Below are 13343 nucleotides of genomic sequence, written 5' to 3'. Positions count from 1 at the left end.
CCCGACCACCAAAAATGCGGAATGGTGCTACTGACTACCAGGGACCATCCATCCCAGATTGAAATCTTTATGTAGATCGTCAGGCCACCAAGAATGTAGAAGGTACCACTAACCACCAGGGATTAGGCACTGTTTATATTACAGGGATGAATTCTATATATTCTACCTGACCATGAAGAATGTAGACAGTACCACTGACCACAAGGGAGTAGACACTATTTATAACACAGGGATGAATTCTGTATATACTACCCGACCACAAAGAATGCTGAAGGTACTACTGGCCACCAGGGACTAGAAGCAGGTTCCAATTTCGTATATATCAAACCTGACCACAAAGAATGCTGAAAGTACCACTGATCACCAGAGACCATCCATGCCATATTGGACTCTTGGTAGACTACTAGACAACCAAGGATGTAAAAGGTACTTCTAACCACCAGGAACTAGACATTGTTTACAGCACAGGGATAAATTCTGTATATTCTAACCAACCACCAAGAGTAAGGAAGATACCACTAGCTACCAAGGACCATCCCGTCTGGATTGGCCTCTGTATATAGACCTGCCAACTACTAAGAAGATTGGCCTCTCTATATCGCCTGCAAACTATTAAGAATATAGACGGTATCATTGACCACCAGGGACTAGATACTGTTTGTCTAGGGACACCAGTTCTGCATACACCATCTAACTAAGATTGCTCGAGACACCACTAGCCACCAAAGATTCATTGTGAGACATATCATAGAACATCAAAACATCCATTTTGATAGTTGACACAGGAAACCAGGTCTTTGAATAGATGTCTTTACTGCATATACAGCAATCAACCTCAGAGGCTGATGGTATCAATGGCCACCACTGACTAGTACCCCTGTCCACCAGGGAACATCGGCCCAAGATTGTACACTTTATAGACCACCTAACGACCAAGAATGTAAAAGATGTCTCTGACCACCAGAGACCTGATGCTGTTGATATTACTGTCTGTCCACCATGGACTGGTTTTGTATATACCACCTAACCACCAAGAATACAGAAGGTGCCACTGACCACCAGGGACAATGTTAGACATACCACCGAATATCTAAGATCATACAATGGTCACAATCCAATTTAGGAGCCTCATCTGGGTCGCTGGTCCATTTCATGTGACTCTTAACTACTTATGCAGGATGATGGAGAAGATACTGGACCATGGATGGTCCAGTATCTCTCCTATAAAGGATAGGACGAGGTAACAATCTCCAGCCATCCTTCCCCGGGTTACTGCGATGTTATGACATGGGCCAGCACCAGCAGGGGGCACCATTCCGATCTCTGCTATGAGGCCCTCTCTGCTCCGTTGTGTGTTATGATCTGAGATATCAGGACCCTAGAAGACCTTGCATCGAGCGTCATTACTGATCTTCTCTACTCGTGTGCCGCAGTCTCAGGACGAGCCATAGGCAAGAGCTTCACTTATCAACCTCTGAATGCAGCCATGTTGACACGGAAGAGGCTGTTGTTCTGAGATAACGCCGTGACGGCTGAAGTCATCGTACTAATTAATATTCCGGGATTACACCGACGACGTCATCTCCCTCCATTCACACTCCTCCATGCCAGGGATCATGTAGGAAATTTTTTCCTGACAATTTTTTGTCTTCTCCACCAGTCATTTTTGAGGTCGTTGTTTTTGTTCTTTGATCTTCAACATCATAGGCCCCAATGCAGAATCTGTAACCGGTCCGGCCACCTACCTTGTGTCGTTCTCATATTATATAGTCTGCAAAAAGTCTGCCCCCTAACGGTTACCTAAAGGGGACTCTGAGCTGTTCGCCATCACGCTAATGAGCTAAATTATAGGGACACTCCAGGCAAAACTGGTGTACTGCGTTATACCTAGTGCAGGGCCTGAAGGGTCGGAGCATGACAACGGGGATCTCTACAAGGCTACCTGCACATATTGCGGATTTCCACGTCCCGAAAAACCGCAGCGCAATAAAGCACCTGCAAAGTGTAGGAGATTAGACAAATCTCATGTACACTTTGCCTTTTTTCTTCTTTGAGGAAATTGACCTGCCGTGCGGATTTTTTAATTCGCAGCATTTCAATTGATTGTGCGATTTTTCGTGCAGATTTAACCCTCTTCAATGGAAAGGGTGAGAACCGTGGCAAAACCCGCACCACATGCAGTAGCCCAGAATAGATTGATTCTTGTTATTTAGCGTTCTGAATTGCAACACACAGTGTTGTATGGATAGGTTAGGGTTAACAATCCTGATTCTGTCCTTGTAGGAGGCTAGGAGATGGACTTAGGTCTGCCCCTAGTTTAGTGTGAGACTAGTGTTAGCAGAGGAAAAGAGAGAGGAGCTACATGTGCTCACTCCTCAGAAGACAAGGTCCCATAGAATCATGAATCAGGAAAGCCATCTACTCTACAGCGCCCCAGAGAGAGAAGGACCTAGAACAGGCATGTCCAAACTGCGGCCCTCCAGCTGTTGCAAAACTACAACTCCCAGCATGCCCTAATAGCTGTAAGCTATCCAGGCATGCTGGGAGTTGTAGTTTTGCAACAGCTGGAGGGCCGCACTTTGGACATGCCTGACCTAGAAGGTCCAGAATCTGCATGGCCGAGCACTGGAGTCAGTCAGTAAGGTATTCCCTGTTAGGACATAGCTGACACACCCGTCACATGTGGACATGACCTGGCCAGCCGTATCTTCATCCTGTCCCCCTCAGCTGGGAATTACAGCCACCATTGCAAGAATAAGATTGCCAGCCTTAGATTCTGCAGAGATAGACGTTGGCAGGATAGAGGGAATGAGTACTACAACCCCCATCCTTGCTTATATCCATACACTGCTATCAGGGAAGATTTGCACTGTACATTGATTGGAACTGTGTTTTGATATTATTGGATGTACTACAACTCCCATTCTGCCTTTTAGTAAAGGGAGACTTGTTTATTTTCCACCACTGGTCTGGTTACTGAACCCAGCACCATTCGGAGGCCACAGCACCCACATCGCCCGTCGTGTACTCGTACAACACTCCTAACACCAAGGGAACCCCAACTACCATCTGGCAGGAAAACTCACATCAGGGTGTGTGCCCCCTCCTGTCACTGCCCTGGCCCTAGGGAGCATTGGTGTAAGGATAGCCACTACCACTCCCATCCTCCACTTTGCTCCTCCAGGGTCGTGGCACAAAGTAACACCTGGGGATTTGATGCAGATTTGGTGTGGAAATGCATGGAAATTTGCACTAAATTTCTTCAATTCTACCTGCACCCGTGTGTAGTCAGCCTTATTGTTTGTTTAATGCCTGTGTCAGGCTCCGCCCCCTCAGGCCCTGCACTATGTATAACACAGTATATCGGTTTTCAGTGTTCTTGTGAGGAGGTATTTCATAGTGGCAGGTTCTCTCTGATAGCAGAGATGAGCAGTCTGCCAGTGTATTCCACAGATAATCTGTGCATCTCCAGTCACTCGTAGTGGAGATGACAGATGTACTATATGGATTGGGGTTGTACGGTATTTTATGGATTGGGGTTGTACGGTATTTTATGGATTGGGGTTGTTCGGTATTTTATGGATTGGAGTTGTTCGGTATTTTATGGATTGGGGGTCTTACGGTATTTTATGGATTGGGGGTTGTTTGGTATTTTATGGATTGGGGTTGTACGATATTTTATAGATTGAGGTTGTACGGTATTTTATGGATTGGGGTTGTTCCGTATTTTATGGATTGGGGTTGTACGATATTTTATGGATTGGGGGTCTTACGGTATTTTATGGATTGGGGTTGTTCGGTATTTTATGGATTGGGGTTGTACAATATTTTATGGATTGAGGTTGTATGGTATTTTATGGATTGGGGTTGTTCGGTATTTTATGGATTGGGGTTGTACGATATTTTATGGATTGGGGTTGTACGGTATTTTATGGATTGGGGTTGTACGGTATTTTATGGATTGGGGTTGTACGGTATTTTATGGATTGGGGTCGTATGGTATTTAATGGATTGGGGTTGTATGGTATTTTATATATTGGGGTTGTACGGTATTTTATAGATTGGGGTCGTACGGTATTTTATAGATTGGGGTCGTACGGTATTTTATAGATTGGGGTTGTACGGTATGTATTTGTGATGTTGGTATGTATTAGTGTTGTATGGTATGTACAGTGTCTATTGGAGCTGTACGACATGGATTGGATGCTATACACATGGCGGTCTGTCTACATAGGGCACCCACAGGCGGTGGGGAGGCTTCTACGGGCGCGCTCAGATAAGAAATGAGCCAATTTAGCATTCCCTCTGCCATTGTATGTCTGTGTATATCATAGAATATCATTGACAGCAAAAAGAGATCTTGAAACCGAAGAGGAATCAAAACACAAAGGGGGTCATTTATTAAGACCGGCGTTTTAGTTAAGACCCTGCGCTGGCGGTGGATCTGCCGCAGTTATGTAGAGGCGCCAGCCCCTCCATAACTTCGGTGGATCCACCGCCGATTCTAAATGTGAGACTGCTTCCTTGCTGTCTTAGGCCTCATGCACATGACCGTTCCGTTTTTTGCGGATCCGCAAAACACGGAAGCCGCCCGCGTGCCTTCCGCAGTTTGCGGAACTTAACAGGCGGCCCATTGTAGAAATGCCTATTCTTGTCTGCAAAACGGACAAGAATAGGACATGTTATATATTTTTTGCGGGGCCACGGAACGGAGCAACGGATGCGGACAACAGTACACGGAGTGCTGTCCGCATCTTTTCCAGCCCCATTGAAGTGAATGGATCCGCATCCGAGCCGCAAAAACTGCAGCTCGTATGCGGACCAGAACAACGGTCTTGTGCATGAGGCCTTACATTTAGACCATTTTCTATGCCTGAATCAGGCGTAGAAAATGATGAATAAGACAGGCCTGCCTGCCCACCCACTTTTTTAGACCTGGCGTAAGCGGGGGGGGGGGGGAAAGTCTCACACTTTTGCATTGGAATCTGTGCCAGAAATATGCCTAATGACCCCCAAAGTCTATTTAAAAATTGCATAAGTCCCCAAAATGCAACCCGGCAGACACACAGAAAGCGCAAATAATGACGGTGCCTTTTCACAAATACATTATTTCTATTTTATTTATACTGCTGATATACAGATATTGTACAAGGCTTCATCTGTTGGCACCTCTGCGTACTGTGTCTCTGCACAATAAAAAAAAAAAGTGCCGCCATAAAAATATAAAAACAAACCCCCCCAAAAAACAAACAAGAAAAAACAAACCAAAATAAAACATTAAAATAAAACCCGAATCAATGTGATTGAGGCTATATGGGAAGTCGTCTCCGTATTTCGTTTATAAAATCAAACAAATCAAAAATGTATTATTATTTTTATTCCAACCATCAGTCGTTCTCCATCCTCCCATGTGGACCCCCCCAATCCCACCTATTGAAAACCCTAATAACCCAAAGGGGCTTTCTTAGACCCGTCTATCCAGTGGTTCGTCACCAGCCCTTGTATCCTTACAAGCTATAACGGTTTGTCTGTCACTTGGCCCGATGTGTTAGAGGCGTCGACTAGTGCAGGATTTTTTAAAGAACTCTTCACTTCTGTAAAATCTATGTTCTTTTCAGAATTGTTGCTATGAAGATGGTCTAGTTGCTTAATTTCTAACGCCCCCGTGTCAGGCCTGGAGTCTATGATGACTACGGATGGAGAACTGGGCCGTCCACCCTCGGCTAAAAGTTCTGAGAAGCTGTTTGCCTCCCGCTGGTCGAAAGAGTAGCCGAGAATGACCAAGTGTTCGTTGCGACAAGGCGCTTGGCTCCATCTTTCGGTTTTAGATTGCTGTTCTGCAACTTGGTTGTCACTAAGGTCTAAAGAGTCCCGGTATGCCGTGGATTCACACGACGGTGTCCTCCTCCGTAACATGCTGTTCTCTGATGCTTTGGTACGTGAAGCTGTGCCGGTCTCGTCCTCCATGGGAGGATCTATAGAAATGCAAGGCGGGCTCATCTTCTTCTTCCTTCGAACCCCATTGATGTACTCTGGGTCAGACTGTACGAGAACAGAAGAGTCCTGCTTGTCATCGATGGACAGATCGAAGCAGGAATCTCCATCGTCATCAATGGAGGGGCAGATCTCGATTGAGTGCCTCCTTTGGTCTTCCGCCCACATGGGCTTTGCTAAAAATCCTTGAGTATCAACACTGTAGAACTTCTTCAAGTCTTTGCCGTTGCTGGTCCCAACCAGGCTGGCTGTGCTATTGCAGTTCTTAAGTAGTGGAGGAAAAGGAGGAGATGAAACTTGGGAGATGAATGGAGAAACGGAGTGACTTCTATGATTGGATTGTCCACACCAGCCACTGGCCAGGCTGTTTATGTGGCTGACCTCTTCATCAGCTGGATCCGAGGACTCTAGAGTAGACTCGTCAGGGTTGGTGTTGTCACTGCTCGCACTCGAAGGGCGGCTGGGAATACTGTGTTGGCTATACGTATGCTTGCGAGTATGGACGCTGGAATGTCTGTGGTGGGGAGATGGTTTGGGAGAAGATTGAGGGGTTCCCTGCAGCGATAGGGGAGTTGGACAGAGCAAATTCGAAGCTAGAAGGTTGCTGAGTGAAGGTGTTTTCAACTTTGAACTCTCTGTTGATTCAGGTTGAAGGCTGTCCTTGGAGTCGCCATTCTGATAGTCAACCGAATCCATGTGTACGGCCTCCTAGGAGACAGACAAAAATTTTTAAGATTTCCATGAAGAAGATGCAGGTGGTATGTAACTCTACCCAAGTGCTATTTTACAATATTCATTTGCAAAAATTTCACCTGTAAAATATGGTGGTGCAAAAGTGGAGCATCTCTTTAAGGAGTGGCTATAGCTATGGGGACCCCATAAGAGTAAGAGATCAGAACCCCCGACAAGTCCATAGCTTATGGGAGTGATCTCCAACCAGTAGCTCTCCAGCTGTTGTGGCCATCCAACTCCAAGCATTCCATGATAATCTTCAGATGTCAGGGCATGTTGGGAGTTGTAGCTAAGCCACAGGTTGGAGACTGCCAACTTATGGTTAATATCTAGCAAAGCAGAAAATATCTACCAACCGTTACCTGCCGTTGGAGAAATCTGTTTAGGCTGGGCGACCTGGAAGCTGGTCGTGGAGGTGGAATTTTAGGCATGTCATCGTTGTCCACGTGGCAGCCCGATGTGGCCAGGGGCTGACAGTCCACAGGAGTTTGCAGAGAGTTGCCGGATTCATTTGGTTGGGAACGGACTGAGAGACGGGATCCTGCAGAAAGAAAAGTGAGATGAAGGGCTATAAACTTCAGGGATCCCCCCCCCCCCCTCATTTTTAGAATGGAGGACCTGAGGTTGCATGGCATCATCATACCTTCAGGAGGGCTATCCTCATAGGTCTCCACCTCCCGCAGAGGGTACGATGACTTGGCTGGCAGCACGGGACGGAACATGTAGCTGTCATTGGGCAACGAGAGCATCCTGGACACGGACACCTTTCTGACCGTCAGCAAGTTTTGGGATCCGGTTCCATCCCTCATGTAGACATCACCATCCTGTGGGGGAGACGACCATTAGCTTGGAGACAATGAAGGCTTTCCTTAAAGACGACATCTCACCTCTCCTGACATGTCTGTTTTAGTAACTACTTGCATCACCCATGTAATAACCATTCTGTACCATCTTATGACTCTGCTGTGCCATTCCTCAATTATTCCTGCTAGAAGTTGTGAATGAACTGCTTAGCAGTTTGCAGTGAAGGTCCAGTTGGATGTTACCATTGGTGATATATCCCTGTACAGTCTGACATTATCCAATCGGTGCTGCCAGTGTCAGACTGTGCCAGGGCACGCTCCCAACTGGTAACACCCTGCTGGACCTTCAGGAATAATAGAGGAATGACACAACATAGAGTCATAACAATAGATGCTCCAGAATTGTTACTACGTGTGGTTACAGACATATCGGGATAGGTGACAGCGCCCCTTTAAATCTGTTGCCCCCCTCCTCTTGTTCATTCTGCAGCTTTCTCATCTACTTTTTCTACTTTTTGTATTGATTCCTGTCCGTTTTCGAGATTACCGCTTGCTTTTAGTGAATGGAAAAATTCCTTTTTACATGAGACCCGTCCTGATGCAGGCAGTGGGCTTTCAAATCTGTATGGGCTTCCATCTTTTGGATGTTAACCATGTTTCTGTTCGCCAACAGCAAGCAAAGATCTTGAAAATGTTGAGGCACACGGTGTATTAGAATGCAACAGAATGTTTCGTTACGCAATCATTAAAACTGGTCAGCCCTTTTAATGACCCGAACATTAACGCCACAGACAATAACGTCAGCAAAGCCCGCTGCACATAGATCCTCAGAGGTGGCACATGAGCGGCATCCTTCCATTTTCATTGGCCAGGTTAGAACCCCCCCCCCCCCCCGAAATGAGGAAGGAGAAGAGCTTAGAAGCAGAGGTAAGTAGCCACGGAAAGCATTGCTTGCGGATAGCACACAGGACATACAAGCATGGTGCAGGGATTCACCTCAGGCCCATAGCTGCAGGGCAGGAGGGGAAGTGGCAAGGCCTGCTGGCAGGGCACGGGGGAGCCCGGTCTTTTCTCTTTCCGCACGAGCGAACCATCCAATGTATTGGGAATCAATAAAGTCACATTCTCGTGGCTCAGTGCCCCCTTCAGTGCGAAACGAAGGAAACAAGTATGAATTAACTGCCCCAAACCCAACTCATGCCCCCCTCAGGAACACCAGGGCATGCCCATCAGGCTGTAACCTTACCCTGGCTCGCTTCAGCAGCACTGGCAGCTCTTTCTTCATTGACACTTGACCGCCAGCAATTGCCTTGCCGTCTAATGCCGGGGGGACTACCGGGGTGACGGCTCTTGACATTTCCAGCTCGATCTCTGCATCCATCTCTGCATCTTCTTTGGCCTCTTTATTGCTTTCCTCGAGATGCTTCATGAGGACGGCCACCACGACATTGACCAGGACGAACTGGGCAATGAGGACGAAGGTAACGAAATAGACCGGGGAGATGAGGGGCAGGTAGCTGAGGCAGTGCTTGTCGTCACTGTTGCATTCGCGGAGTGTGTCCTGGAAGAGTCACATACAGATATTTCATTGTCTGCTCCGGAATATGCGGAAGACATTTCTAAAAGTCCTGGTTTATATTACTCGCAGCCTATCACGTCACTAGAAACCACGGACATAACACAGCCGGCTGACCTGAAGACCTGTGATGTCATAGACAAGATCTTGAAAATCTTGTTATATCACTATCAAGGCAGCCTAACCGTTATCTGAGAAACCAGTGACATCATAGACAAGGTAGCTTACTCCTTCCCTGGAAACCTAGTGACATCATAGACAAGGTAGCCTACCCCTTCCCTGGAAACCTAGTGACATCATAGACAATGTAGCCTACCCTTCCCTGGAAACCTAGTGACATCATAGACAAGGTAGCCTACCCCTTCCCTGGAAACCTAGTGACCTCATAGACAAGGCAGCCTACCCTTTCATCGCAAATCTAGTGACATCATAGAGGAGGTAGCCTACCCCTTCCCTGGAAACCTAGAGACAATAGACAAGGCAGCCTAACCCTTTCATTGCAAATCTAGTGACATCAAAGGGGCAGCCTACCCCTTCCCTGGAAATCTATAGACATCACAGCCTACCCCTTATCTGAGTACCCAGTGGCATCATAGACAAGAAAGCATACCCCTTATCTGAGAACCCAGTGACATCATAGACAAGGCAGCACAATCATTCCCTGGTAACTCAGTGATATCTTAGATAATTCAACCTACCCCTTATCTGGAAACCTAGTGACATCATAGAGGAGATAGCCCAACCCTTCCCTGGAAACCTAGAGACATCACAGACAAGGCCGCATACCCCTCATCTGAGAACCCAGTGACATCATAGACAAGGCAGGATACCACTTATCTTAGAACCCAGTGATATCATAGGCAAGGCAGCCTACTTCTTTCCCGGAAACCTAGTGACATCATAGACAAGGCAGCCTACCCCTTTCCAAGAAACCCAGTGACATCATAGACAATTCAACCTACCCCTTATCTGGAAACCTAGTGACATAATAGACAAGACAGCCTACTCCTTCCCCGGAAACCTAGTGACATCATAGAGGAGGCAGCCTACCCCTTTCCAAGAAACCCAGTGACATCATAGACAATTCAACCTACCCCTTATCTGGAAACCTAGTGACATAATAGACAAGACAGCCTACTCCTTCCCCGGAAACCTAGTGACATCATAGAGGAGGCAGCCTACCCCTTTCCAAGAAACCCAGTGACATCAAAGACAAGGCAGCCTAACCCTTCCCTGCAAACCTAGTGACATCAGAGATAACACAGCCTATCGCTCATTTGCCAAGCCAGTGACATCGCAGACAAGGCAGCCTATCCCTACCCTGTAAATCCTATATAACCTTCTATATATACTATAAACACGATATAATAACACTGCGTCACTGATAATAGAGGTGCTAATCACTGCGAGACCTCAGCACACGTCTTGTCAAGCGGCTTTTGTGGGTGCACGTCCCCTGACAGATTCCTTCCACCCAAGGAGTTAACGAGTAGCTTGTATCAGTAGTTCGGAGACAGCGAATAGCTTTGAATTCATTCTTTATTTTACCAGTGGTACAATCTCACGCCGTGGAAATGATATGACCGGCCTCACAGCTTGAAGAAGGGCACCGGACTGGGCCCGAAACGTTGCAATAGGAAATAAATGTTATCATGAGATTGTACCACCGGTAAAATAAAGATTGAATTCAAAGCTATTCGCTGTCCCCGAACTACTGATAATAGAGGTGTCTGATGGGAACGTTCAGGTGGTGCGAGTCCCTCTCAGTGGGGTCCTCACTCTGTGTATTGCTATAGAGGACACACGCTAAGGAGGAGATGGATCTGACTCATCCCGAACAGCCTGATGTGGAGGTGTCTTTAGGTAAATATTAATTATGTCAGTATGTTCTCGTCCCCCTGTTGTTTAGTGACAAAATGAATCATAAAAATATTCTGCTCGTCGCTGCCAGGAACGTGCTTCTGCTGGAGGTGAGGTGTTTAAGGGGGCCCTCCCCTATTAGCGCTAATAGCAGGGGGGGGTCCTCTGTTCACGATTCTGGTCTGTTGAGCAGAATGGTCACAAAGAGCATCTCTCACACTGGAGGACCTGTCCTGTCCTGCATTCCACTGATGTGAATGGACTCAGTGTAATGCTTCATTTCTCCTGTGGTGGTGCTGCAGGGAAATTGAACACTTATTGCCAGGTTTCCCCACAGATTACATCAGATCGCTGGTGGTCTCGGGACCACCTTGTGGTCTACTTATTGTCGTGGATCCCTTCTAATAAATAGATTGTCCAAAACAGAGGACCCCCTTTTAAAGTACTGTATCACACCTCGTATAATTTATATCATGGACTGTGAATGTTTGAGGCTTCTTAAAGGTTCTGCCTCATCATGACCTCCTTTTTACAATGAAGCCGACCTGACAACCGGCCGTAATTTATGAAACCTGTGTCGATCAGATGTGATCACTTTTAGAAGTTGCAGCTGGCCATATAGTTTCCCTGCAGTGACCTCTACTGGTGAAACGTAGTATTACATGCCAACTATTCCACTGAATAAATGACCATATGCAGTGATCGGTGGTCCAGGCCGAGTCTACCACTGTGTGAGACCGTTTTTGTAGGCAGCATTTTGGCTAATAGATGGAGGACCATGTCTTAATGAAAAGGTCCCTTTAACTGCAGAAGCTGATACCTTGCTTTACCAGGCGACAACCAACCTGAACAACATGAATAAGAGGTCTCTGCTTGCTGTCATTGAATGCAAATATATTGCTCTCATTCAAAACTGTCCTGATCTAGTCCTGTTCACACAGCTGATTGTTTGTTACTGTGTTTTAGTCTAGTGTGTCTGTAGCCAATATCTTCCCCCTGTTCTGGCCTCCAAGATAATGCACTGTAACAAACCACGGGGCTAAATCAGGATACGGTTTCAACCTGTGTTGAATTTTTTCCATTCAGTGACAGCAAGCTAAGCACTTGGTGAGGAATTGCAAATATATCAGTAAGTGACGGGACGTCCATTGTGCAGTCTGGAGGATGCTTCTGGAATAAGGTTGGGTAGTTGTGGCCAGGAATGGGCTGCTTCACCCTATACTGGGGTCATGTCCTCCTCCGGTGTCACCACATCTGCTCCTTACCTTCATGATACCATTCCAGTTGTCCCCCGTTGAGACGCGGAAGAGCGTCAGGAAAGCCATTCCAAAGTTCTCAAATGTGGCGTGTCTGCTGAGACCCTCGCAGGGGTTTTCTTCGGTACACACTGGAGAGAGGGGAACATTTTATCAGTCATCAGCAGAGGCTAATTGGGACCAGTGCAAGAGATGGTGGTGGTGAGAAAATGATGCAGTACCACTAATGGCCACAGGAGGCAGCGTGACTCTAGTTATACGCAGTGATTTGTATACTGCCTCGGGCAGGAATAGCATATACTGGATCTCTCCTTATAGAATGTAATATTGTGGAGAAAAGAACTGTAGTTATGATAAAATATTCTCCAGAAAAATAGCGCCACCACCGCCTCTCAGGTGCAAAACTATTTCCAGAGATGGGGTTAAGCCTATCATGTGTTGATACTGTTTTCTCAGCCAATGTATCTAAGCCTATTGTGTAACAGTGTCTGTTGAACCAGTGTATCTAAGCGTATAATGTATGATACTGTTCCAGTGGTTCTCTTATGTGTAATATGGTCTCTGTATATCTGAGCCTATCATGTATGGTACTGTCTTAGTGTATCTAAGCCTATCATGTATGATACTGTCTCAGTCTTCTCTCTGATATGGTCTCTGTATATCTGAGCCTATCATGTATGGTACTGTCTTAGTGTATCTAAGCCTATCATGTATGATACTGTCTCAGTCTTTTCTCTGATATGGTCTCTGTATATCTGAGCCTATCATGTATGGCACTGTCTTAGTGTATCTAAGCCTATCATGTATGATACTGTCTCAGTCCTCTCTCTGATATGGTCTCTGTATATCTGAGCCTATCATGTATGGTACTGTCTTAGTGTATCTAAGCCTATCATGTATGATAGTCTTCTCTCTGATATGGTCTCTGTATATCTGAGCCTATCATGTATGGTACTGTCTTAGTGTATCTAAGCCTATCATGTATGATACTGTCTCGGTCTTCTCTCTGATATGGTCTCTGTATATCTGAGCCTATCATGTATGGTACTGTCTTAGTGGTTCTAAGCCTATCATTTGTCATACTGTCTAAGTGTATCTAAGCCTACCGTCAATTTGTCTAAC

General features: G+C 46.2%; 1 protein-coding gene across 1 annotated transcript in view; it reads right to left on the bottom strand.

The window, feature by feature from the left end:
- Positions 1-5092: 5092 nt before the first annotated feature.
- Positions 5093-13343, bottom strand: part of CACNA1H (calcium voltage-gated channel subunit alpha1 H) — a 178958-nt gene continuing 170707 nt past the window's right edge. The window contains 6 exon segments of the mRNA XM_044303896.1: positions 5093-6702; positions 7089-7267; positions 7370-7550; positions 8526-8672; positions 8776-9090; positions 12231-12352. Coding sequence (XP_044159831.1) covers positions 5515-6702; positions 7089-7267; positions 7370-7550; positions 8526-8672; positions 8776-9090; positions 12231-12352 — 2132 coding nt within the window. The 3' untranslated portion in view covers positions 5093-5514.

Source organism: Bufo gargarizans, chromosome 8, assembly GCF_014858855.1.
Source record: "Bufo gargarizans isolate SCDJY-AF-19 chromosome 8, ASM1485885v1, whole genome shotgun sequence".
Taxonomy (NCBI): Eukaryota; Metazoa; Chordata; class Amphibia; order Anura; family Bufonidae; genus Bufo; species Bufo gargarizans.
Note: the sequence above shows the minus strand (reverse complement) of the source record. Positions and strands in the feature narration are given on the sequence as shown.